Source organism: Xenopus tropicalis, chromosome 1, assembly GCF_000004195.4.
Source record: "Xenopus tropicalis strain Nigerian chromosome 1, UCB_Xtro_10.0, whole genome shotgun sequence".
In the NCBI taxonomy this organism is placed as follows: Eukaryota; Metazoa; Chordata; class Amphibia; order Anura; family Pipidae; genus Xenopus; species Xenopus tropicalis.
Window position 1 is genome coordinate 83,268,700 of NC_030677.2, and position 24,467 is coordinate 83,293,166.

At 35.2% G+C, this 24,467-nt stretch overlaps 1 protein-coding gene across 3 annotated transcripts in view; it reads left to right on the top strand.

The window, feature by feature from the left end:
- Nucleotides 1–24,467, top strand: part of epha5 (EPH receptor A5) — a 174,586-nt gene that overhangs the window by 110,700 nt on the left and 39,419 nt on the right. For all 3 annotated transcript variants that reach the window (XM_031903379.1, XM_012955378.3, XM_002936460.5), the window contains exons 4-5: nucleotides 9,964–10,119; nucleotides 12,705–13,040. In XM_031903379.1, coding sequence (XP_031759239.1) covers nucleotides 9,964–10,119; nucleotides 12,705–13,040 — 492 coding nt within the window. The remainder of the gene's footprint in view (nucleotides 1–9,963; nucleotides 10,120–12,704; nucleotides 13,041–24,467) is intronic.

The window sequence follows — 24,467 nt, forward strand, 5'->3', positions numbered from 1 at the left end:
TAATTGAAATTACAATCAAAAGACTGCAAGAATAACCCCAATTTGAGAATTATCGTGGGTTATTTATAATACTAGTTACCTTTTGGGCTTTTACAGCATTTAAAGGCTGTTACTTTTGAAGACAATCAAAACACTACAACTTGCTCTTGGCCACCAATTTGAACAACCAGCAGGGCTTTGCATTCCAGGGATAGGTAAATATCTTGGACAAGTAGCAATGTGTTGTTCTGCACAACAAATCGTGTTTTGCATGTTTCACAGTTCACTCATACATACAGACCCGGGCAGGTTTGGGCCGACCCCAGCACATCACTTGCAGGTCAAGGGTGGGTTTGGGTTGAGCTTGTTTGCTCGCCCTCCCCGCCTGCCGCCTAACACTGCCGGCTGTCTCTTTCGGCTTCTGTATTTATAGGTCCTCCATGCCATGCCCCTTTTGTGACATCATTGTGGGGGGCGGGGTCTATAAATACAGGGCAGAAGCCGGGTCGGGTAGGATTTGGGTTTTTCTTGACCCACACATCACTAATATATATATATATAATATTCCGATAGGGAGTGACTACAGTTCCTTTTTCTTTGTAAATAAAAATTGAGAAATAGAATCAAATCAAAAAAATGTTCAAACCATTTGCCACTGTTTCCATTGTGCAAACAATTTTTCTTTCAGTTGATTTTAGATATTTTGTGAACCCAGTCCAGTATTTGTTTCCTATTTACTAGCAGAAAAACAGTTGTGCATTTTATAGTTTGCACCAGCACATGCTATATTTCATAACATTTTGTTCTGTCAAAGATTTTTTTGTGCTGCAAGAAACTCTTATTACTATTATAACTCTTTAAAAAAAAAAAGCTCATGTATACTTGGATTTGCTGTATAATGGCTTAATGGACAGGATGTGACTTGGATACATTATTATACAACTAGAAAGTTTTTATGTCTAAAATATATTTATAACAGCCAAACATGTTTCATATTAGTTTTTTATAGTTAATAATTTGGTCCGCTTATAGGTAGTGCACATGGGAATACCCCTTTATGAAACTCCTAGTCAATAGAGGACCCCATATACCTGCACCATTGGTGGGACTTTTATAATCTTTAATCTAGTTGGGTTGTATTGTACGGTTAGAGAAGTATGCATATTATTATAAAAGCTACACTCAGTAAGGCCAGGTTTGCTTCTCCTGATTTCCCCAATGAGTTAGATAACATTATTATTATTATTATTACAGTTAATTGTTATAATTCAAAGATAGGCAGTGTATTGGGGAGAACAAAATCAATATGACTAAATTTAAAAGAATTGGCAAGGATAAATTGAGCTCAGATGGCCCTTCTTATGAGTACTTACATGGAAAATTGACTGATGCTGATGGTAAAGCAAAATAATTTAAATTGAATATTACTAAAAAACATTCTTTATCATATCATCATATGTCCCAAATATTTTTTAAAACCCACACTGACAGTTTTGGACATCTGGGCAAGTTATGCTTATGCACTTATTGTGAAATGTAGCTGTGATTACATGCAGATTTGTAAAGTTATTTTACCCACATAATTGTTTGGGTTTTTATTTGTAAAGCTTCCCCAGCAAGGAGAAACGAAAGGTGGCCATACACTTCTTCTTGCAATGGATGTTCGGATATCGATCATACATTTAAATGCAACAAACCTAAAACTAACATTCAGACTAAAATTGTAGGATGAACATGAAATAGTTGGCAGACACCAGTCATATGAAAGTGACTTCCAGGAAATGCATTGTAGGTCCTGCATAGATATCATCAGATACACAGTACATGCCCAGATTTTATCGTTATTCAACCGAAATTCCCTAACTAAACTATCGATCGCCATAGTACGGAAATTATCAGGACAATAACTCAGAGCCCACACGATTTTATTGGTGCGTGTATGGCCAGCTAAAGATCTAGGGGTTTGGTTGCCACACTACTGCCAAGTAGTTTCTGGTTATTGTTCTGTTCAATACAAGGTACTCTAGCAGAGAATATCTAATATAGAAAATGTGTGTGACTAGACTGCATACTCTAAGGAATAAGTGAAGGCAATATATTACATGGTTTTTGACTGTATCTGCATTATCTAAGGATCTTCACAGTTCCACAAGCTGCATATATTTTTTGGTCTTGATCAATGTGGTGTTTGTTCTGCAGTTGGAAGTAATCCTTTACATTCCTACGCAGATGACCTCACAATACATCTGGTTAACACTTTCAGCGCATACAATAACCAGATGCAATTGTAATAGTCTGCAAATTTTAAAAAACAATATTAATATGCATTGACTGTATAGCTATGCTGTGCCCCTTCTGTTCAGATACTTTATTTAGGGTCGAGAGATCATGAGGAAACATCTGCTTTTAGTGAGCCTTCCCCAAAGATTTGTAAATGGTGGCAAACAATAAGAAATGCAATTTACACACCAGTTAAAAAAGAAACCTGATCATAATGTAATTTAAGGACATTGAAGTTGAAGCTTTAGCAATCTTATTATGTTGTGCTTTAAGCCCAAATAATTTGTACTGCTGGCAAAGTCAACAAAAGAATTATACTATATGAACTATACTATATTTATTAAATACTTTCTGTGGACTTTTGTGGTTTCCCATTTAGGTAGAAAGGGAGTTCTAAAGTTTTTAAATTTGTTTAAATTTAATTTACTCATGGACAGTTGGGAACAATAAAAATATGTATTTATATAGTGTGAAATGTGCTTATGATAATGCATATGAAAAGACTCATGACATAATATAATAACTTTCACATTTATATTTGTACAGACCTATTTTGCAACAAATTTCATGAAAAAAATTATGAACATGAAGGGTTATTTTTGATGGGGATAGTAGAGTGCAAAGTGCAAAAAGCAAATACAATTCTAGCCTTCCATACTAGATGAATTGCTGCGGGTCTCTGAGACCTGCAGCCTACCCCTCCCCATTTAATATATTGCTGCCTGTGTATTGCAGGGCTGTTTTCATGTGTGGTGGGCAGGGGGAGGCATGTCGATACCCCCCCTACACATTTCCTAACATATTGATATCCGATTGCCTTATTTTAGAATAGCTTTAGCACATGGAGCCAGGCTTGAATCTTTTTGCTGAAAAAAGGAACAGTAGACATTTGCTTTATTTGAAATGCTTTTCTTAGAAACAGAAAATAGATTATCTGTAAAAAATGTTCTATTATGTTTTTGTTTGTCTACTTTACACATTTATCCACTTAGGCTTATGTACTATATGTTTTTTTTTTTAATATTAAGATCCATTGTTTTAATAGTGCACAAGTTTGCCTAATAATGCAGGGAAACCCTGGAGCAACTACTGCCCTAAATATGGTGGCAATTCCAGGGTCCTTGCACCTTATGAATCTTAATGCCAAGTGCTGAAAATGACACAATCCCACTCCAACAATTTCAAGAGAAATTGCATCTAATTCATAAAAATGTACAAGCCCAATTAAGCATATTTATATCAGCAGCAATTGCTCCAAATGCAAATCTAACTGGAACTGTGGAATATAATGTTGCATTAAGGCTATGCACACTGCACTTGCAGTCATAAATATAACTGGTTATAAATATCCTAATATTGACACCGTTCTGTAATCAAGAGTCTGCAAAACTTGATCATCTGTAGTCTGACCAGTTACCTTTCCATCTGTAAAGTACATTTTGCAAATGGTTATTAGAATACTCTGGATAGTAATGGGGAAAAACCTAATGCAAACGGAGTGGACAGCTTTGATAGAGAAGACAGCCTTTCATGTACTGTATATTAACGGCACATACTCATGAGCATTTGCTTCCACGCTTTCCTGTGTTGCGTTCCACTGCAGGTAAGCGCCGAACACAGATGGGACGCAACCTGCTGTGTCCCACCTATGTTCAGTGCTTACATGTGCCTATATGAGGACGAGCACATTAGGAAGAATAGGATGCATTTGTTTCTGTGCTTCCCTGCGATGGAACCCAGAGGAACGCAACACAGGGAATCGTGGAAGCAAATGTTCATGAGCATGAGCCCTTAATATACATGAAATGCTATCTTCTCAATCAAAGCTGTCCACTCCATTTGCACAGGAATGCAATGCAGGGAAAGCGCAGATGCAAACATTCATGACTACAGGCCCTCATTTCTTTTAAAGGGTGTCAAGAATGATTTTATGTCATTTTTCAGCATTTTCACCTGTTATCTCCCGAAATGCTTAAGAATAGTACAAATATTATTATTATTATTATTAACATTTATTTATAAAGCACCAACATATTCCGCAGCGCTGAATATTGGTTTAATTCGAAGTTTGTAGAAAATTACATTAATAATTACTGAGAAAAAGACATGGGTTTGCAAAGGTTAAAGTTGCTGCCTTGCAACACTGTGGTCTTGGGTTTGGTTTGCCCGGGGAACTGTCTGCAGGGAGTTCTTATTTTCTTCCCCTATTTGCATTAGTTTGCTCCAGGTTTCCTTCCACTGTCTTAAACATACTGGTAGGTTAATTAACTTCTTATGGAACTTCATCCTAATGTGTTGCCTGTGGTAGGGAAATTAGATTGTGTGCCCCACTGGGCCAGGCACAGATGGAAATGATTAGACATTCCCTGTGCTTGCTTAATATTTAAAATATGGTTCACCAATATGTTGGCCAAATCTTCTTTATTATTGCTGAAGTCACAATAATAGAACCATAATATCAATAAATTCATGTGTTTAGGAAAGTATTCATTTTAGAGAAGTGCAGAGTTTTCCTTTACAGCAGAGCATATTATTTTTTTAGGATCCTTCTAAAGGTTGCATCTGTGCAAACCTGCAGTCTCAGGTTACAAGGGAATGAAACAAATGTTCAGCTTGGCTGCACTGAAAATAAAGGGCATTAAGGGAAATGGTGACCACAAGGAAGAATTAATCTGAGGGTTATTTCCTATATCCTAGTATTTGTTCTTGGCAACAATTCTAACATGACAGTTCAAGGACATCTTGGAGGATGTGCAAAATAGGTTTTACAATGAGTTTCAGATACTGTGCAGACACACTATAGTGTCCCCTATAGACCTTTTGCATTTTTTTGCCAAAACACACATGTCTTAGCACAGGTCTATATGAATGTTCTTTCTAAGCTGTCTTGTGATTTGTGCAGGTGTCAACACACACTGTGAGCTGTTACACTGGTACATTATGGCATACACAGAAAATGTTGTGTATAAGAAACTTCATCAACATATTATTAGACCAAGGGGCTCATTTACTATACTCACAGGTGACATTGCTGTTGAGTTCAAGGGACCCCATAAGCACACTTGGGCTCTCCAGCACCTTGAGGCTCCCAGTGCTCTCTAGCTTGTGCATCTGAATGGAGCCATCTTTCATAAATTTGGCTGAAATCACAATATGCAGTGATTTAGAGCTCTGCTAAACCCACCCAAAGTGACACTCTTTTTTAAAAGGAAACAAAACATTTTGCAAATACATACAAGTATGGGACCAGAATGCTTGAGACCAAGCGTTTTCTGAAAAAAGGGATCTTTATGTAAGATCTTCATAAAAATTTCACTACAAAATCTTCTAAACATTAACTGAACCCAATAGTATTGTTTTGCTTCCCACAAGGAATAATTGTATCTTAGTTGGGATCAAGTACAAGGTACTGTTTTATAATAATAGAGAAAAGGGAATAAAAAAAAGTAGAATTATTTGCTTAAAGTGGAGTCTATGGGAAATGCAAAGATTTGCACTTAACCATAGGCTCAATTTTTGAGGCTGCACATGCCTGCATCTGTAGGCAAAAAAGGGCCCACTTCATTCTAGCAAGCACAACTCTATTAGGAAATGTGAGCTAAAAAAGATGCATGTTAAAATGTTGCCTACTGAAAGCTATTGCTTCTAGCATATGTTTGCCTATCAGGAACACAATTAATCAATTACTAGTGTATTAGATGCAATGCATAGCGCCACAAGCCACAAGGGAACTCTGCACTTAACATTAATGACCAGATGTATTTAACAGGCTTCCACTGTGCTCAAAGGTGCTCTTTTTTGTGCTACCAAATTGCCCCACCTATGGAACATAGGTGTACCATAAATAGACAGTGTGAGTAAAATGCTTACTTTGAGCACAGAATGCTGCATGTCTTCACAGAATATCAGTATTTACATGCAAATTACATTTGCAAAACATATATACAACAAAGTGCAAAACAAGGTGCAGAACCTAACCATCTGAAGTTCATTTACAAAAAGACTGTTCCTACATGTGCCCTGGGCTCTGCGCCATGTGCATTTTTTCTGGTTTGCATGCCTTGTCTATATGCATTTTATGAGTGAAAATGTTACTTCATATCTAGTCAGCAATTTCTCAATCCATGGAAAACTCTGAACCTCCTGAATGCATGAAAGAATATTGCACTCTGTGGGTAAAATAGTGAAATGCAATGATTTTTGTGCCTTGTGCTTTAGAAAACACTCCAGTTTGTCCACCTTTTTCAAAAATAAGAAATGAATGTCAGTCATTAACATAATGAAATAGAAATCCAATCAAAGGATATTAGACTGTATTTTTATTTTTAGCCCGAAACATGTATCATAAATGCAACACATATTTTTATAATGTACAGCTATGTCAATAAGTCATCCAGATGAGTGTATTTTGCACAAGGTTGGTGAATAACCTGTGTCAACAAAAATAAATAGATCTATAATAAGAAGAGCAATATTATAATAACTTAAAGTTTTTTCTACCGTGAAATGTATTTCAATTGATTGTGCAGCAAACTCTTGTGAAGGTCTTGTAGCCATTGTAGTAAAAGATGTATGATTATTCCTTTACATACAGAAAGGGGCATATTTATTATAGTGTATAACCCATAGCAACCAATCAGCAATTGGATTTAAAGGGTCACCTACAAATTAGAAAACAAAAGCAAAGCTCTGATTGATTGCTATGGGCAACATCACCAGTGAAGTTGACTTACACACTACATTAAATATGCCCCAAAGTGTAAGGCTTGCAGGCAATATCATGCAACTGACAGCTTATCAAAACTGTCAGTCAGTGTCGTGACTCAAAGCACAGATCATAATTGTGACAGAGGTGAGATAATGTATTAGCTTTAGAAATCCATGGAGTGAGTAAACCTTAAATCACCAGCAGGAAAATATATAGTTATATATATATGAAAACCTGCATGGAAATACAAATTTTGTTCATGTAAACTCAGTGGTTTACTAAAGCAATAAAAGATGATAAGAAGGACTGAAATGTGCTGGTCTCCTACAAAAAAAATAATTAAGAATTGGTGAATGCTAATCTATCTTAGGCTATATTTTTTTTTATAATTATCCATAAGTAAACACCTTAAGCTGGCCGTACATATAAAGATATGGATTTTTTTGTGAGTCGCACTTTACCCAAGAAACTGATATAAAAATCTAATTACAGATAAATAAAAAACATATTTAATTTATTTTGTTTTTCCAGATTAAGGGGTAGAGCTGTACATCAGCTTCCCATACCCATGTTACACAAAAGAAAAGTATAGTAATATTGAGAATTTTACAGGGAGTCCTAATCTAACCCCCTGGAAGTGGGGTCACTTCCAGTGAATATTAGTAGTCTATCCATTTTACCCAGTTTTATTTTTACATTGAACTGTTCCTTTAAGGTATTTTGTGTGCTTTGTGTAGAGAGTAAGTACAGGGCACCTTTGTACCATGTGCCCACCTAACTTGCACTTTTAAATGACAGCTATGGGCAGGGAGGGTGATGGCACATAGGCAGTCTGTCCCTCATAAATAAAGAGCTGCGACAATGTATGAGAGAAAGAGATTTGCACTAGGCAGGGAGTCTCTAAAAAAATTATATGCATTTTTCTATGGTGGGAGAGTTGTTTTTTATGCGGTAGTTATCCTTTTTATAAACTCTGTAATAGAGATGATGCAAAATCCTTCTATGTTTTTCAAATATCAGCTTTAATGTAAGTATATCAAACCAGTAAACGCATTCTGAACCAGTGTAATGGATTTTCCTTTAATCCAAAAATGAATTATACAGTTTTGTAGTTATGAATTAGTTCTCTGGTATTCTTAATTAGACCAATTAAATATACAGATATGCCTCAGACTGGAGAGACCATCTGGATTATAGTGAAATTGTCGGTTGCTGAAAACATTGGGATCTAATTCAGATTGCAGAAAAGGCATTGTCTGCTTTGTAACAAAGGAAAAGAGGACTGTACAGGTCTTTGGTGGAATGTGTCAAAAACATCATACATATAAATTACAGCTGGAGGAAATGTATTGAATAGAGGGCATGTCTGGTTCACAATGTACGCTGAGAAAGCTGTCAGGCAGCTAACATCCACCACAGGGCTTTTCTTCTCCTTCACAATCCTAAGGGGAAAAGATTCAGTGCTGTGTCTATAGGCATTGTTTGCAGATATTTGCATTTTACAAAATGCTATGCCTTTGAAAATCATGCAAACACATTTAGGATTCTAAAACTTTGTTGGTGCTGGAATTTCCAAAAGACAAAGTATAAAATGTGCATATTTAAAAGGTTATAAACAAATCACATCATCTTACTTTTTTGGGGAGGTCAAATGATATGGACACCTTTAGAATATTATGTAGATAATCTCTATGTTGATCCATAACTGCATTTCATTTATATTCTGAGCTACTCAAATTCTCTCTCTATGGTGGGCATTTACTAACATTTGTATGTTATTTATTTTTCACGATTCGTGTTTTTTTCCACTAAAACAAAATCTTGAATTTAATTTAGAGGTTTTCCACAGAGATTCATGGATAAAAACTCTAAAACCAGGAAAATCAGAATTTTGATAAATGGGCCTCCTCGTGTCTTACTCTTTAACTGATTATTAGAATGTGTAGCCAATATGTTTTTGTTGATTTAGACAAAATGCTGCAAAACTATCATCATTATTAATATTTATAAAGCCCAAAAGCAAGAGCTTACAATCTAAACCTTTTAGATAGGCTAATAACTACTATATGTAAGGCACCGTTTAAGTGGCTTTGGAAATTGCTTAAAAATGCACAATGTTTAATAACTTCAGGGTGGGTGCTTGCATACATACCATAGAATGTAACATACTTTTGTTTTGGTTAAGTAATATCTCATATATATTATTTCTTGAACTAAACAAGAAAATGAAACCACTTTCACTTAAGTATATCCTGGTTCTGTTTAGTCACTGTTTACAGAGGAGAAGCTACTAAAGCAAATTAACAGTCTGCAGATAAGCCCTCTGAATAATAAGTTGCTTTTTATTTTTAAGACTAGCAAAGATATGGCTTAGGGTTAGAACCCATGGAGCGAGTTACTCGCCCGTTATAGGCTTTCCACTAGCAACAATAGAAGTCGCCGGTGGAAATCCCTTTGCATTGTTTCAGAAGTTGCTTAAAGTTGCCTGCAGGTGGAAACTTTGTGCGACTATGGATTACCAAAGCGATGCAAAGGGCTTTCCACTGGTGACTTCTGTTGTTGCTGGTGGAAAGCCTTGTTGGAGCGGTTACTCGCCCGAAATAGTAGAGATGTATAGCAGGTGAGTAACCCACTCCGTGGGTTCTTAGTCTTAAGTTGTGTTCCAGTCCTATGTACAAAAAATTTAGTTGGATATTAATTGGAAGATATTGTATTCTCTGCTGTAAAATGGATAAAAGGAATAATCTTGACCTTATTGTAAAAAATAAGTATATTAAAGGAGTTCTGTAATCACAAAAAGGATTCATTGAGGTTATGGAACTCCCAAGGTGGAGTTTTTTTAATAACAGATGTTAAAGTATATGTTTTAATAAAAGTATCACTAAATAATTTGACTGAAGTTACATCATTACAAATTATTCAAGTATTTTATAACTCCAAGGCTGCTTCTTCCATCCCTTTACTTTGTAAAATCAACCTGTTTTTCTTTTTTCCAGCATGTCCAATGGGATTTTTCAAGTCTTCCCCTCAAAGTCTGATGTGTAGCAAATGTCCACCTCACAGTTACACGAATGAAGAGGGATCCACATTTTGTGTTTGTGAAGACCGTTACTATAGGAGAGAATCCGATCCATACACCATGTCTTGTACAAGTAAGCAAAATCAGTCATAAAGCTAATGTTACACACAGCACTTTTAAATCATGACTACCTTCTGTGGTTCCTATTGGCTCTAATTGCATAAAAAGATATGAGCTAAAAGATTTGGCTAAAAGTAGGACATGGGTGATTTTTAGCAGGCTGAAATAATCCTGCAGAGAAGCACTGTAAGTAACATTTGCTTTACAGAAATCATTTTTCTTTATGATACAGAAGGTTAAAAAATGCAAGGGATTATTTTTTTAAACAATTTTGGGGTTATGTAATATAAGGCACTAAATTTGTGCAGGAGCAGTAACCCATAGCAACCAATCAGCAAGTAACTGGTCACCTGTTTAAAAGCAAACATCTTATTGGTTGCTATGGGTTACTACTGCTGGGCAAACTTAGTGTCTTTTATTAAATAAGGGGGTTAGTATATTGTAAATCAATCTGATCTTTTCTCCAGAAAAAAGGACTCTTTTACAGCAATTTCTAGTTATGACATACCAAAAAAGGGAACGTTGTGTTCACCAATAAATTTTAAATAATTAGGCGAGGGTGCAATGAGGCTTTGACCAGTTCTGGCCAATAAATGGGCAACCATTTGGGAGTTTTAACCTTGAAAGCAAGTAATTTGCAGGTAAAACTTAGTCCCTATGGAAAATGTATAATGAAGCAGTAAAATTCTTAAGGAATCAAAAGAAAGTGAGTGTAGGACTGGCCATAGAGGGGATGACTTTGCCATAGTTGCCCAGTTTGAAAATATTGCAATATATGGACAATCCCTGTTTTGTTTAAAGGAATGGGGATTTTTTAGTAGCTTAATGCATGGAATGTCTTAATGTCTTATACCCTGTATATTCATAATGAGTGAGTGCAGACGATCTCTTGTTGTTGTCTAATGTTCTAGTTAAGACACCTTGAAAGATCATTTTGAATCTGCAAGGCTTTAATAAGATGAATGGCTTGACATTTCAGCCACCAATAAAAAAAAACGTGTTTTGTTTTAATCCTATTAATGTCAGCTATTCTGCATAACAATTATAACACCATTTTACTTGGTAATTGCTGAAAGAACCTTGATATGCAGGATTTAGCATCTAAATTAAGATTAAATGCTTAGTTGTTCAATATATTTGATGCGTAAAAAAGAAAAATGGCATTTTTTATACAAATACTCTTCTGTGGTTCCTGTATATACTTAAGCCTTATATCACTTACTTCATATGATAACTTCATATGCGTTGCCTTGTTAATACTGAATTGAGCTCTGGTATTTTGCCCTCATCTGGTATTTAGGGGGTGGTATGCCATACTATTACCCTGACATATTTATAAACCGATGCAGCCTTACAGCCCATTATTTGGATTTGCTATTTTATTTTTTGTGTAGTAGGGATTAAAAAAGGTATATCTGCATTGTAAAAGTTTAACCTTAAGAAACAGCCTTTTTGAAATGTTACATACAGTAGTAAGTGAGCTAGGTTTCCAAAAGACCAAATCCACCAAATTTAGGCTTTCCAGGTCACTTGTTAGCAGGTCAGTTGGAAGTTGAGCTTTGCACAGAGAAAAACATTGTTTTCTGTCCCTAAATTTTGCTTATTGAAATAACTGTCTAACATAAGTTTTACTGTTTATTTGTTAATATCCCCCATTTAAAGTACAGTGCACTGATGTTTTATTTCTTTTCTACAATGTTATTAATATGAAATACACAATCATTTATTTCCTACAGCATAATATAAAACATCCTGAGTAATTTAGCTGAACTAAAGCAAACACATCATAGTTTTGTATCATGTCAGGAAGGAACACTTGAGCAAAGAGAATTTAAATGCTTGACAAATTTCCATTTGCATTTATTATTTGTAATTCATGGGTGGAAGTCTAGTGTAACATTCAGGTAAATTGAATGTACATATTTTTATATTTGCCACCTTTATTATGAATGTATTTCTGCTCAAGCATTGTGTTAAATTTATATTCAAGGCATGCAGTAAAGTACAGTATATGCATAGTATTAACATTTATATTCAAGGCATGTTGTAAAGCCTGCTCTAAATGTTTGGTAAATAGGAATAAGAGTAATAAAAAACATATATTGCTAAATCTATGATAATGTTACTGGAACATTATCAAATGTAAATATTTTTTTTCCTCTTTAAGTGACTTTTATGCATTGAAACATTTATTACCATCACATTGCTCTCTAGTAGTTTCATATAGGCTGTGTTATTAGATTTTTGGTTTTTTTTTAAACCAAGGTCCTTAGCTTAAACTTCAGCTATATGAAACCTCTTCTTTCTGGTTTCAGTTAGGCTGCTTCCAGAGCAAGTAACTTTTTCAGAAAAAGAGGATTCTGGGAAATATTATCTGCCCCCCCCCAACAACATGCCTCTTACAAGGGGTAGGACTGTAATACCTTTTAAGAGTGATAGGACTTATTAGTGTGTTTCTTTCCACCAGCAGTCCTGCTCCTTAGGTGGTAATGGCTAATAATACCTAATAATACCTAGCAATAACTTTCCTATACTGAATATGATGTGTTGTTTTAAAGTAAAAGTAACTCTAGAAATGTTTCCTCTATTTCTTTATAGGGCCACCATCAGCTCCACGAAATGCTATATCTAACATCAATGAGACAAGTGTGTTTCTTGAATGGATGTTCCCCTCAGATACTGGTGGACGAAAAGATGTTTTTTATAATATAGTTTGCAAAAAGTGCAATTCCCTCTCTAGTCCATGTGAAGAATGTGGTATGCATGTCCGTTACATACCTCAGCAAACTGGTTTGAAAAATACTTCTGTAATGGTAATAGACCTTCAGGCCCACACAAACTACACCTTTGAGATTGAAGCTGAAAACGGTGTTTCTGAGCTGAGTCCAGGTTTTCGACAGTATGTTTTTGTGAATGTCACCACAAACCAGGCAGGTAAGTGTAGCCCTAAGTACATTTTGCAAAGCTGCACATCACTATGTATCATTAAAGTAAAATAAGTATATAGGAGTGATGCCTAGTACAGTTGGTTAGATGAAAGAAAATACTGAGTAGTGTGGATTATTGCACTAGTGCGCATCTGCACTTGCATCTACCTTAGTAAGCAAACTCCACTGTATTCTGTTTTATCACTATTTAAAGTACTTATTGGTATAACTATTGCAAAAACTGATGGAAACACAGAGAAAGAAAAATAGCTGAACTGAAACAATATTTAGGTTTATAGCATAGGAAAGTTTGAGTTTACTTTTGAACATTTTAGAGTGCAGAGCCAGCAGAATTTTTGCCAGCCTCATTATTTTGGGTATAAGGAAGTTTGGCAGTAATCTATGCATCTGGTTTTCAGCTTCCTCTTCAAATATTTTCATTTATTTCTTTTTTTTCTGCCCTGTTTAGATGCCAATGTCTGCTGTTTAAACAACACTAAAATCATTTTAGAATTTTGCATGAAGATTGCAGCCCATTTCTATTCCTCTGTACATTTTTAGTCTGTTGGAAAAGGGCTGTAAAGTTTCAGCAGTGTATGAATGCCCTCAAATTGACCACAAAAGAAAGCCCACAATTTTCTCTTGCTATAGCATCATGCCCCCGGCACATGCATCTTTACTGAAGCATATTTTCTTATAGCATTTTGTTAAGAAGTGTCACAGAGGAAGCACGAATATTGTAGTATATTTCTTGTTTGTATAAAGGTGTTTGTGAGCCCATATCAAACCTCCTTATAGCTTCTTGTTTATATGAGTAGGTGTAAAACAAAAATAATAACTGGGTCACATTTGGGTGTTCTGTTGAAGATCATGGGTAGATCGATAAATTAATAAACCTCAACAAGTTGGTCTACTAATTATATTATAGGTCATGCAAATGAAAATTTCTAAGGATAGATGAGTTAGGATAGGAACCACTCTTTCGTAAAGAATCCAAAGAGTACAAAGAGTGGTACCTAGTGATGAGAATTTTTTTTGCCAGGCATGGATTCACTGTAAAATTCCGCATTGGAAATTTTTTTCCCGTAAAAAAAAGTCTCAGTTGCATCAAAAAAAGTCACGGTAGCCGCGCTTCGCAAATTTTTCGACAGGTTCACTCATCATTAGTTGAACCTCTAATTTCACAATGCATCACACCAACCCAAAAAACTGACTTCTGATTTGTATTAAATAAAGTGATTTAAAAGCTTTATAGCAGTCAAGCCTTGCCAGATTGTTTTAATAGTTATGTAAAGTGTGTCTATCTGTGTTTCTTTTAAAAAGAGCACTATAACATTTTTTTGTCCAGAAAGATACATCTAAAATCACACCAGCATGGGTATTTAATTGTTGTAAGCAAAGTTCAGCAAATTTATAAGACGCAATGACCATTACAGGTAGAATTACTAGTCCATCTATAGGACTTAAGCTGGCCATACACATGTATGAACATCTGTTAAATTGAAGGTCTGCAATGTAGGTGTTCTGGCCACCTATGTGCAGGGCCAAATTGGGCTGATCCAATACTTTGGCCTATGCAGGCCTATGCACCTCATCAATGCACCACAGGGGTTCTCACACAGTGGGATTTTCAAACCTGTCCAATAGATATCTGCCCAATTTTTACCTCCTTAAATCCTGCCTGTGTATTTCTAAATGTAGAAAATGTGTTAAATCCTTCTTTAAATACAAAAGACAAATTTAACATAAATTAGTATTTGTAAAATAAATCTCTTTTGTTGTTTTTCATTCAAACATCAACATGCTGTTCCATGTGAACATTTGCATTTTGTCAGAAACTCACTGATTGCTGTTTTCTTTAGTCAGAATTGGTTAATTGCTAGGCACTCTCATTAAAAGTGTCAAAAATATTCTGGTTCTTTTTAGTGTTATTCTTTTGTTTAACTTAATGTTTTTATTAAGTTAAGCCAAGTCAATCACATAGGGGCTTCATAATGTGTGAAACTCCTTTAGAAACAAAGCTTTCAGTAATCACTGGATAAAACATAACAGCTCTAGTGAATGACAGCTTTACATCCCATAAAGAGTCACCACAATTCACAAGCTATTTTATACTGGCAGTCTCTTCTGCTGCTTGGGGGATTTCATAGTCCATTTATGACATAATAAAAGAGAACTAAAGCCTTTGTTTACATTTTGGTTGGCACTTTTTACTCCTGTGGCATTTATATAGCTGCTTTATAGTATGTGTGGACAGTGTGGCCTCATTGTCCCCCCAAATATTTGGCTGAGTACTGTCTTTACCCTAATTAATATTCACAAATATATTTGTAATGCTAATGTTGGAGTCTGCTAGAAAACCAAGGTCTGAAAAAGAATAACCTGACTAACCTGCCTTTAGAATTGGTCCTTTCTATTTTATTATTCTTGAGAAAAAAAATTAAGTAAAAAGAAGCATACAGTTCATTGAGTGTGCATTCTCTAGGCGTAAGAAATCTTCTGGCCTAAAAGTGCCATGTTTTAAGACAATATAATGGGGGGCCATCTTAAACAGATTTAAGTATTTACACTTATGTAGTGCCTGTGTCCTGAGAACAGAAATTCACAAAGCTGGTAAGTCTTACATTATATACTGCATGAACTGGTAACCAATCACAATATTAACTAAATTATGTCAATTGGCTTAACCGAATTGGATGCATTTACTGTATGGTTCTTACTGACTGGCAGTACATCTAAATGTATCTAAAGATTCCAATTAACACATCCTCTGTAAGGGGAAGATTGGCCTAGAGTTTTGTGAGGCCTAGATTTGTACCAGATGGCAGGACGTTGGCCCAAATCCTGTAAACATAGGCTAGTGTGAGTAGGAAATTGCAAGTATCATTCATTTTTTAGCTTTTTTTACAGCACCACATATTTAATTATATAATTTCCATATCAATGATAGTTGGTACAAAACTGCAAAAGACATTATTAGGTGCAAATAAAAAAACAAAAAGCTTGCAGAATTAATACAAATGTCAAGAAATGTACAATATATATTTTGCTCTGAAAATACATCTGTTTTTTAGCTATAGCTGATTTTTTAAACTAAAGGCAAAATTAATGACATGCATTAAATGGCCTATTTTTCATTCTTTTTAAATGTGAATATAGAACATAGCTGAACCTAAGTTATTTTCTACTGATTGATATACAGTGTTTGTCGAGTCCTTATTTAATAGAATGAATAATCTTCAAGCAGAGCCAAGTTGGTTTCAGGATATAAATCCCCTGCAAGGATCCAGCTGAAATCTATACATACACATAAAGTGCAGCCAATTGTGATGCCCACACCTTGTTTTGCTAACACTTCCCACATCTAAAACAAGCTGTGCTTGCAGTGTGATTTCATTGCACTACATATGGCTGGATGGTTGCTACTAGATGAATTATATATTAGCTGAATATTTTATAGTTTTATTTATATCTCCCCAGTTGGTAATTGCAGCTTTCCCTTAGTTTATTAGCCGTCGGGAAATTCTCAGATTAATGAAAGGATGTAATCCATTCTGAAAACATCCTGAAATCGGTCTGAATGCCTATTCAGCCTTTGACTTTGATCACAGATGCCTTTGTTACATTTCTTTATATACAGCTGAAAAGACACAATAAATAAGCAACAAAGGACATATACTGTATGTTTCTGATTGGGACAGAGCTGTCTGTGAACCAAGAAAGGTGATGTAGTTATATTTCATAGTTTAACAGCAGATGTGTTCCAGTGGTAAAGTGGAACAAAACAACTTGAAAAGTCTGTGATATGCTGATTATCTTGGTAAAAATCATTCAATTCACTTTTAATAACTACAACAAATTAAAACAATAAAAAAAGATTTATAGAAGCTGAAGTCCTAAGCTCCTACAGTACATCAGATGTCAAAATCCTTCCCTATGGAATAGCACAGTGAATGCAATAATATGTAACAATATTGCTGGATCAACACACATTCCTGACTGGCAAAACTACTATATGTGATGGGAACAGTTTATAACACAAGGACACAGATGTTAACTATCTTCAGTTTTTATGAAACAGCATTTTGATGCATTCATAAATACACATGCAGATGTCTCCATACAGATGGCTCCATTTCTGGTCTAGTATGAAAGATACCCCATTAGATCAAATTACAGTGAATAAGATTACTCCAATAAATTTTACATTGCAGTAGATTTTTAGAGCAGATTCATAGACTTTTAAGCCAAAAAAATCCAAATAGTGTAGTAGATCCACAAAAAACAATGCTAAGCAGCCAAACAGAAATATTTGCAATATTTCTGTTGGCTGCAAACTTCTGCTTCTGACTGAAAATTAGGGTCAGTAGTACCCTATAAAAGCATCCTTGAGCACAATACTGAGTTTGCCCAGGTGCAGTAGCCCATAGCAACCAATAAGATATTTGTAGTGATGGGTGAAATAATTCGACAGGCATGGATTTGTGGCAAATTTCCACGTTTCAGCCTTGGCAGATTTTTTCGCGGAATGGGTGACAAAATTCGCTGCGGAATAATTCAGCATGCATCAAAAAAATTGACTCCCATGTCAAAAAATTGTGCGCATAAAAAAATGATGCGCGTCAAAAAAAAAGTTGCGCGCAACATTTTTGCCATTTCGCACATTTTTTGCCGTTTCACACAACGGATTCGCAATTTTTTTGGCGAAACGGGACAGATTTGCTCATCACTAGATATTTGTTTTTAAACAAGCGACAAATAAATGCTTCCTACTGTAGGTTACATCACGTGAGCAACGTTTGTATCTTTTATTACATAACCCCAATAGCTTCTAGGTCTCACATACTTATAAGTTAATCATGTGACATATAACTGTACCTTGCTGGTCAAGTTTCATAAAAGAACCCTTAACTACAGAGTATAATCTTGTAATAGACCTCTCTGCAAATTTGACAATTGTAAGATGAAGGAAAGGGGCATTCTATCTGGGCTAACTATAAACCTTTTGGGAAACCAATTTATTTACACGCCCCCTAGTTTGGTATATGTATAAAGAATAAGTAAAAACCCAAACAATTTTTCCATGCTTTGAGTGGGTGCCGCATTATTTTCTCCATGATTTTCTGTGCCCTTTTCAGCTGAACTGTTTGACATAAGCATGTAAGCCTGGGTAGTATGCTTTTCTGTAATTACAGAAAAAAAAACATTTGTCACTGATGTCTCAGTATTTTTGTCACTCCTTTTAAGTAGCTAGGTAGGGTTTGCATCTGCTGTCCTTGTATGCTTCTAAATTATATGTGTCAAGAAGTAGCCTTACCCGAGAAGAAATTCTAGGAAGAGTCTGTATGAAGTAGAGATGAGCAAAATTTTTAGCCAGGCATAGATTTGCCACATAAAATTCACAAGAAAAAATGCATTTTTGGCCAACTGACTCCAGTGCATTTTGCAAAATGTTCCATGACTTCAATGCATTTCACAAATTTTCACCATTTTGCATTTAGTCAGATCATCTTGTCACAAGTGTGTAGACCCAATTTGTAGAGATAGGTGGAGGTAGTGCTTGCTGTTTGTTTCAGATTTGCAAATAAACAGATCTTCTTCTGTTTAGATACCTGCAACATTCTTCTCTCAGTACCTAACGAATGGGCTAAAACCACCCAAAATGTTCCAAAACAAATGGTTCTCTTGCTATTAAGGCTGATGAAGATGGATATGTCCCTTTTGCTTGTCTTGCTTAGCCAGCCAAAAAATAAACTTTTTCTCAAGCTAAGGCTAAGAAATAGTTGTTTTCTGCTTAGATGTTCAGGCAATGCATGATATCACAGGGTTAGAATTTGTTCTGTGCTTTCATCCCTTATCTGAAATCCTTGGGAGGTAAGGCTTAGTGGGAAAGGAGTTTTTCTAGACATTTAATTATAAATGGAGGGGTGCATTAGGGATTGAAATATCTCATTAAATAGAGTTCATAGAAGCAATGCAAGTGGCTGACTTTCTTCACTGCTAATATGTAGACCCCCTTGGGAAGACAAGCTTTGTTTCACCCTTATGCATTGTAATAGCCCAAATGATAAATGTATTGCAGTTTTGAAAGTGCTGAAAGGCATATAGTATCCTATGCATTTTGCAATTTAATTTGCGTGTATATCCAGATATGAACTGTAGATTTGCATTTGTAAGGGTCCATACAGTGGAGAGAAGATTCTGCTTACAAACTGGGATACTGTCTGTGATTTTACTCATAAAGAACTATCTCAGTGACTACAAAGTAAAATTTGCTATAGGCCTCATTAATACAGGAGAGCAGACTTTACTGTAATTATAGTCATAACAAGCTCTACATTTTTTAAATTAATAGTTCATTTAACAGTTCAGTTAATTTTTGTAGAAGTTGCATATTCTGAGTATGTAGCCTGATGCAGACTGCAAAGGACAGTTTAAACTTGCAATAGGAAACCAGTAGAGCACATATCCATTTGAATCTATGGTTGAGATTTAAAGGGGACATAAACCTTTCATGGGAGTGCTGCTCAACCCAAATCTTGCTACAATTATTAATATACGTTTTAATGTATTACTTTAGGAGTATTATAGCTACATTTTAAAGCAACATTAATCAATAAATCCCTGTCCCTCTCTCTCCAGGGTGAGCACCCCAGTGAATGCAGAAGCATCCTTTATTCAGAATCCTGCATCCTCTTTATACACCCCAATCCCTATTTTTTATTTGTGCAATAATCAGTGAACGACATGTTTCCTCTAGCTCCTAACCCTTAATGATCACTGTATCTGCTCTTCTTATATTAATTTGGCAAAAATACAAAAGCATCATATCCCCTGCAGATAAGCTCTAAAGGAATACAGTAGTTCCAAACATATAAAAATGCCTGACATTTACACTTGTATACTTCATTTTCTTTGAGACACATTCATGTCACAAGCATATATTTATAAACATTAGAATATCATATATAAATGTCATATACTTACATATATATATTTATAGATATACATATAATACAAAGATATGCAAAACATGCTCCCAAAACAAATTCCCATATGAAAGAAAGCAGAGTATATGTCAAGGTTTATGATTTGATTTGATTGATGACTTGTGGTGGATCAGTTCTACATGTCTTTGGCCTATATATTTCTCAGCTTTGCTTAAATCTTCTCAGTGTAATTAATATATTTAAAAATTAAGAGCACAGAAGAAGATAAAAAGGAAAAACAAACACAAAAAAGATGTTCATGTGTTTAGCAAAATAAATCATTTTAAACAAATTTCTAGTTCATTATTAGATCATTTGATTTGATTGGGCAGAATTAATATTTGGGAGCTTAAGCATAACAAGCTTAAATGCTGCTGTAGTGTAGGTGAAAGTACAGATATGGGACCTATTATCCAGAATGCTTGGGATGTGGGGTTTTCTGGATAAGGGATCTTTCTGTAATTTGGATCTTCATACCATTGTCTACTAATTAACCATTTAAACATTAATTAAACTCATTAAGATTGTTTTGCCTCCAATATAACTATATCTTAGGTGGGATCAAGTACAAGGTACTGTTTTATTATTAAAAAAAGGAATTCATTTTTTAAAATTTAAATGATTTGCTTATAATGGAGACTATGGGAGATAGCCTTCCTGTAATTCAGAACTGGATAACGGATCCTGTGCAAGCAAGAAGGTTGCATGCCATGTGCATCAACTGAGTAAAACATGTGGAGCCCATAACTAGCAGCCAAAGGAGGGCATGGGGTAAGCGATATGAAGCCTTCAGTGCCCCATACATATATTTCAGTCACTGATCTGATAAGGACATGGGAATTAAGTTACTTACCATGCCTATGTCAGATCACTGCTGTAAGGTTACCAAATCATACTGAAAAACATCCAGTTAAAAATTTTTAAAATTATCTGGTAATGTTACATGTATAGTGACATGGTACTTGATTGAGTGGTGCTGAGGGCATGCTAGACTTGGGAACACTATTCTGTTACTAGCTCTATGCCATAACAGCTTAAATGCTGAAGACTTGATTGAAAAGGCTTTCTGTAAAGTTAATTAACCTGTGAACTGCACACATTGCAGGAAATATTGATTGCTGGGTTTTGGGTAAAGGGAAAGAGAAGTCTGTTTGTCTTAATAGTTCTCATTCTGCATGTCAGTCTGACTTACATGATAGACCTGTGTTATCTAAAATTAATTTATTTATATAACAATAAATAAAAGCAGAACCAAGTGTCAGAGAAATGAATTGTTTTATCAGCTGGGGCTAGGGTGTTCTTAACAAATTTAAGGGTTAATTTGGATGGTATGCAGGTGGTTGAAATATTTATGGGGTCTATTAGTACATTTTATAAAGTTCTACTTTTAGTTATAAGTTCTACTGCAAAATCACATCTTAGATGATCTGATGAGGTGACTTTGCATTTCATAAGTATTAGACCACTGATCCTGCATATGAGAGCGAACAAAAGGGAATAGTCAGTATTATTTTCTGTTAGCATTTCCTACCATAAATTTGCAGTTTAGGATAGATGCCTTTCATACTTCCATACTTATTGATCTAAATACGTACAAGCATTACTTATTTATATTAACTCCATTAGTTAAAGCTTTCTTTGTACTTAAAATACAATTTCATAATGAAAAAGGAAAACATTGATATCTGCACATACAGTAGATCTTGTCTGAGCTTTCAAGATATTTGAAGCGGCGTAGGTGGTTTTTCACTGCGAGGGCTGTGAGGTTGTGGAATGCCCTTCCTAGTGATGTTATAATGGCAGATTCTGTTAATGCCTTTAAGAGGGGCCTGGGTGAGTTCTTGAACAAGCATAGTATCCAAGGATATTGTGATACTAATATCTGCAGTTAGTATTAATGTTTGTATATATAGTTTATGTATGTGAGTGTATAGATTGGTAAGTATAGGTTGTGTGTGCTGGGTTTACTTGGAAGGGTTGAACTTTTTTCAACTCTATGTAACTATATATATATATATTGTAAAAACCATTTGTACTTCCATAAATCAAACAATGAACATGAGAAGGAGCCTTAATTGGGTGTAGAAGGTACAGCAGTTCATAAGGAGGTTTGGGGCAGGATTATGGGTGAATCTGGGAAAGGGAAGGGGCAGAGCAAGGTGTGGGGAATTAGCCTGGAATTATTAAGGATCATAGAGAGGAAGAGAAAGTATTTAATAGCATTCCCTTGCAGAAGCATCTCTTTCTGCATTTAAACAAGAAGGGATAAATGTTCCCACTAGCCATCCCTAATATTTCTTGGAGTTTAGGTCACAGTTCTTTTATTTTATTGGAGGAATACTTGCTAGGGAGTTGTAGGTATATACCCTAAGTTTAAAATCACAAGGATGCTAAATGTGTTCTGTGGTCTCCTTGAGTGCAGGGTCCCAGAAGATAGGCACCATTTACGGTTACCTGCTCCTACTTGTCTATCTAATGTACTGAAGCTGCAGAAGCATGGCAGGTACTCCATTGGCTTGAAAGCAATTCAAAAATGGATGATGTTATCCAAAGCTTTGATTTCAATATTAATTGTATTTGTATTAGAAGGCACTGCTTATATCATAAATAGTAAATAATAAGAGAAAATGTATGTCCCAACAAAGAATATTCTTATTTTATTATTAAGAATAAATGTATCATATTGCCTAAAAAGCATAAGGAGTACTTCACCTTTATGTCCACCTTTATCATAATATAGATATTTTGAGAAAATTTGCAAATGGTCTTTATTTTTTGCTTTTTGTTCAGTGGCTCTACAGTTTAGAACTTCAGAATCTGTCTGGTTGCTAGTTTCTGATTTACCATAGCAACCAGGTAGTGTTTGGCATGAGAGACTGGAATATAAATACTAGAAAGCCTGAATAGAAATATGAGTAAAAATGTAACAATAACATATAGCCTTACAGAGCTGATGGGTTAGCTGGAAAAAGGTAGAAGGTGAAGGCAAATGATTAAAAAAACTATAAGTAATAAAAAAAATGAAGACCAAATAAAAAATGTTGCTAAGAATAGTACATTCTGTAGCATAACAACGGCTTTAAATAATTATCAAAGCAAATGTTAATCTAGGCCCAGTAAGTGACAGCAGCACAGAGCATGAGCAGTAAATCAGCAGAAAAGAAGATGTGGAGCTACTGGGGCATCTTTGGAGGCACAGATCTTCTTTTGATTGCCTTGGGCTAGTACTGAAGCCCAAAACATAATGTACAACATTTCTGCCCTACTTCTTTAGTTAAAATTCTAAGTATAGAGATCAGGCATTCTGACTCACATATATTTCATAAATGTATATAAAGATATCATTTAGGCAGATGTGCTTCCAGATTTAAACCACACATATAATGTTATCACATTAAGATAGATTTATCATATCCGAAATCAATTAATTGTCAAACAGATGGTTTAAATTCTGTTTTCTATCTTATGGCAAGTGTAATTAAGCCTCGGGAAGCACTTGTGTATTTCTCTGTGTATAAGTGTATAAGCACGTCATAAACCCATAACTTAAAATGGTGTTAAATGATTTTGTCATCACCATAAATATAAATGCTAATTTTAAACTCTGATTCCTTATAGTTTTACTTATAGCTTTTTATGTTCTTTATTTTTTCTGTTATAAAGAATCTGGTTATGTTTTAAAATGCTATATTTTAATGTAAGTAATATTAAGTGCTTAAACAGTTGAGAGAACTCCAAGCACGCTGTGAATAAATGCCCTTTGAATTTAATATATTTATATAACACAGCATTATTTTATATTATGTGGTTGTCATGACATTCATTAAAGGGCAGTGTAGGAAAGAGAAAATTGTGTTGCAGTCCATTTTATATTTTGCAAGTTAGTGTGGGATCTCTTGTCGATCAAAAGGAGGGGAATTCCCCTGGGAAGTCTACATAAGGGATCTTCTAGTGTTCCCAATTCTCTTTGGCTGATAAAGAAGTGTTCATGGTGCCATGGGCCTGAGGTTAGCTGCCTCTAAAAGGTGCCTAAGGTGAACCAGTATGTCAGGACTAAATTAGGTAGTTCACTTAGTGGTAGACCACATAATCAGTTAAGGTACTTTTGTCCAAACACACTCCTTCAAAGTTGTGATAAGTGCATTTATGTCTACCCTGCCTTTTCTGATGAAAGATCTTGTTCAGTGGGTTGAAAAAAAAGTAGTAAATTGCATCTGAAAAATAAACTTTGCACATTGCTTCTGGCAAGTGAACAAGTAATCCCACAGAACAGATACAGTATCTACAAACATACATCAAATCTTTAATTCCGTGCAGGGGGGGGGGGGGTTAAGGTTTTGCTAACCTTTTCTTCAGGCAGTCCTCATAAGGAATAATACAGTCAAAGGCTGAGCATGTTTCACATTTGGGTGGTGCAGCTGCTTCCCTTTTTTCCTGGCAGTTGT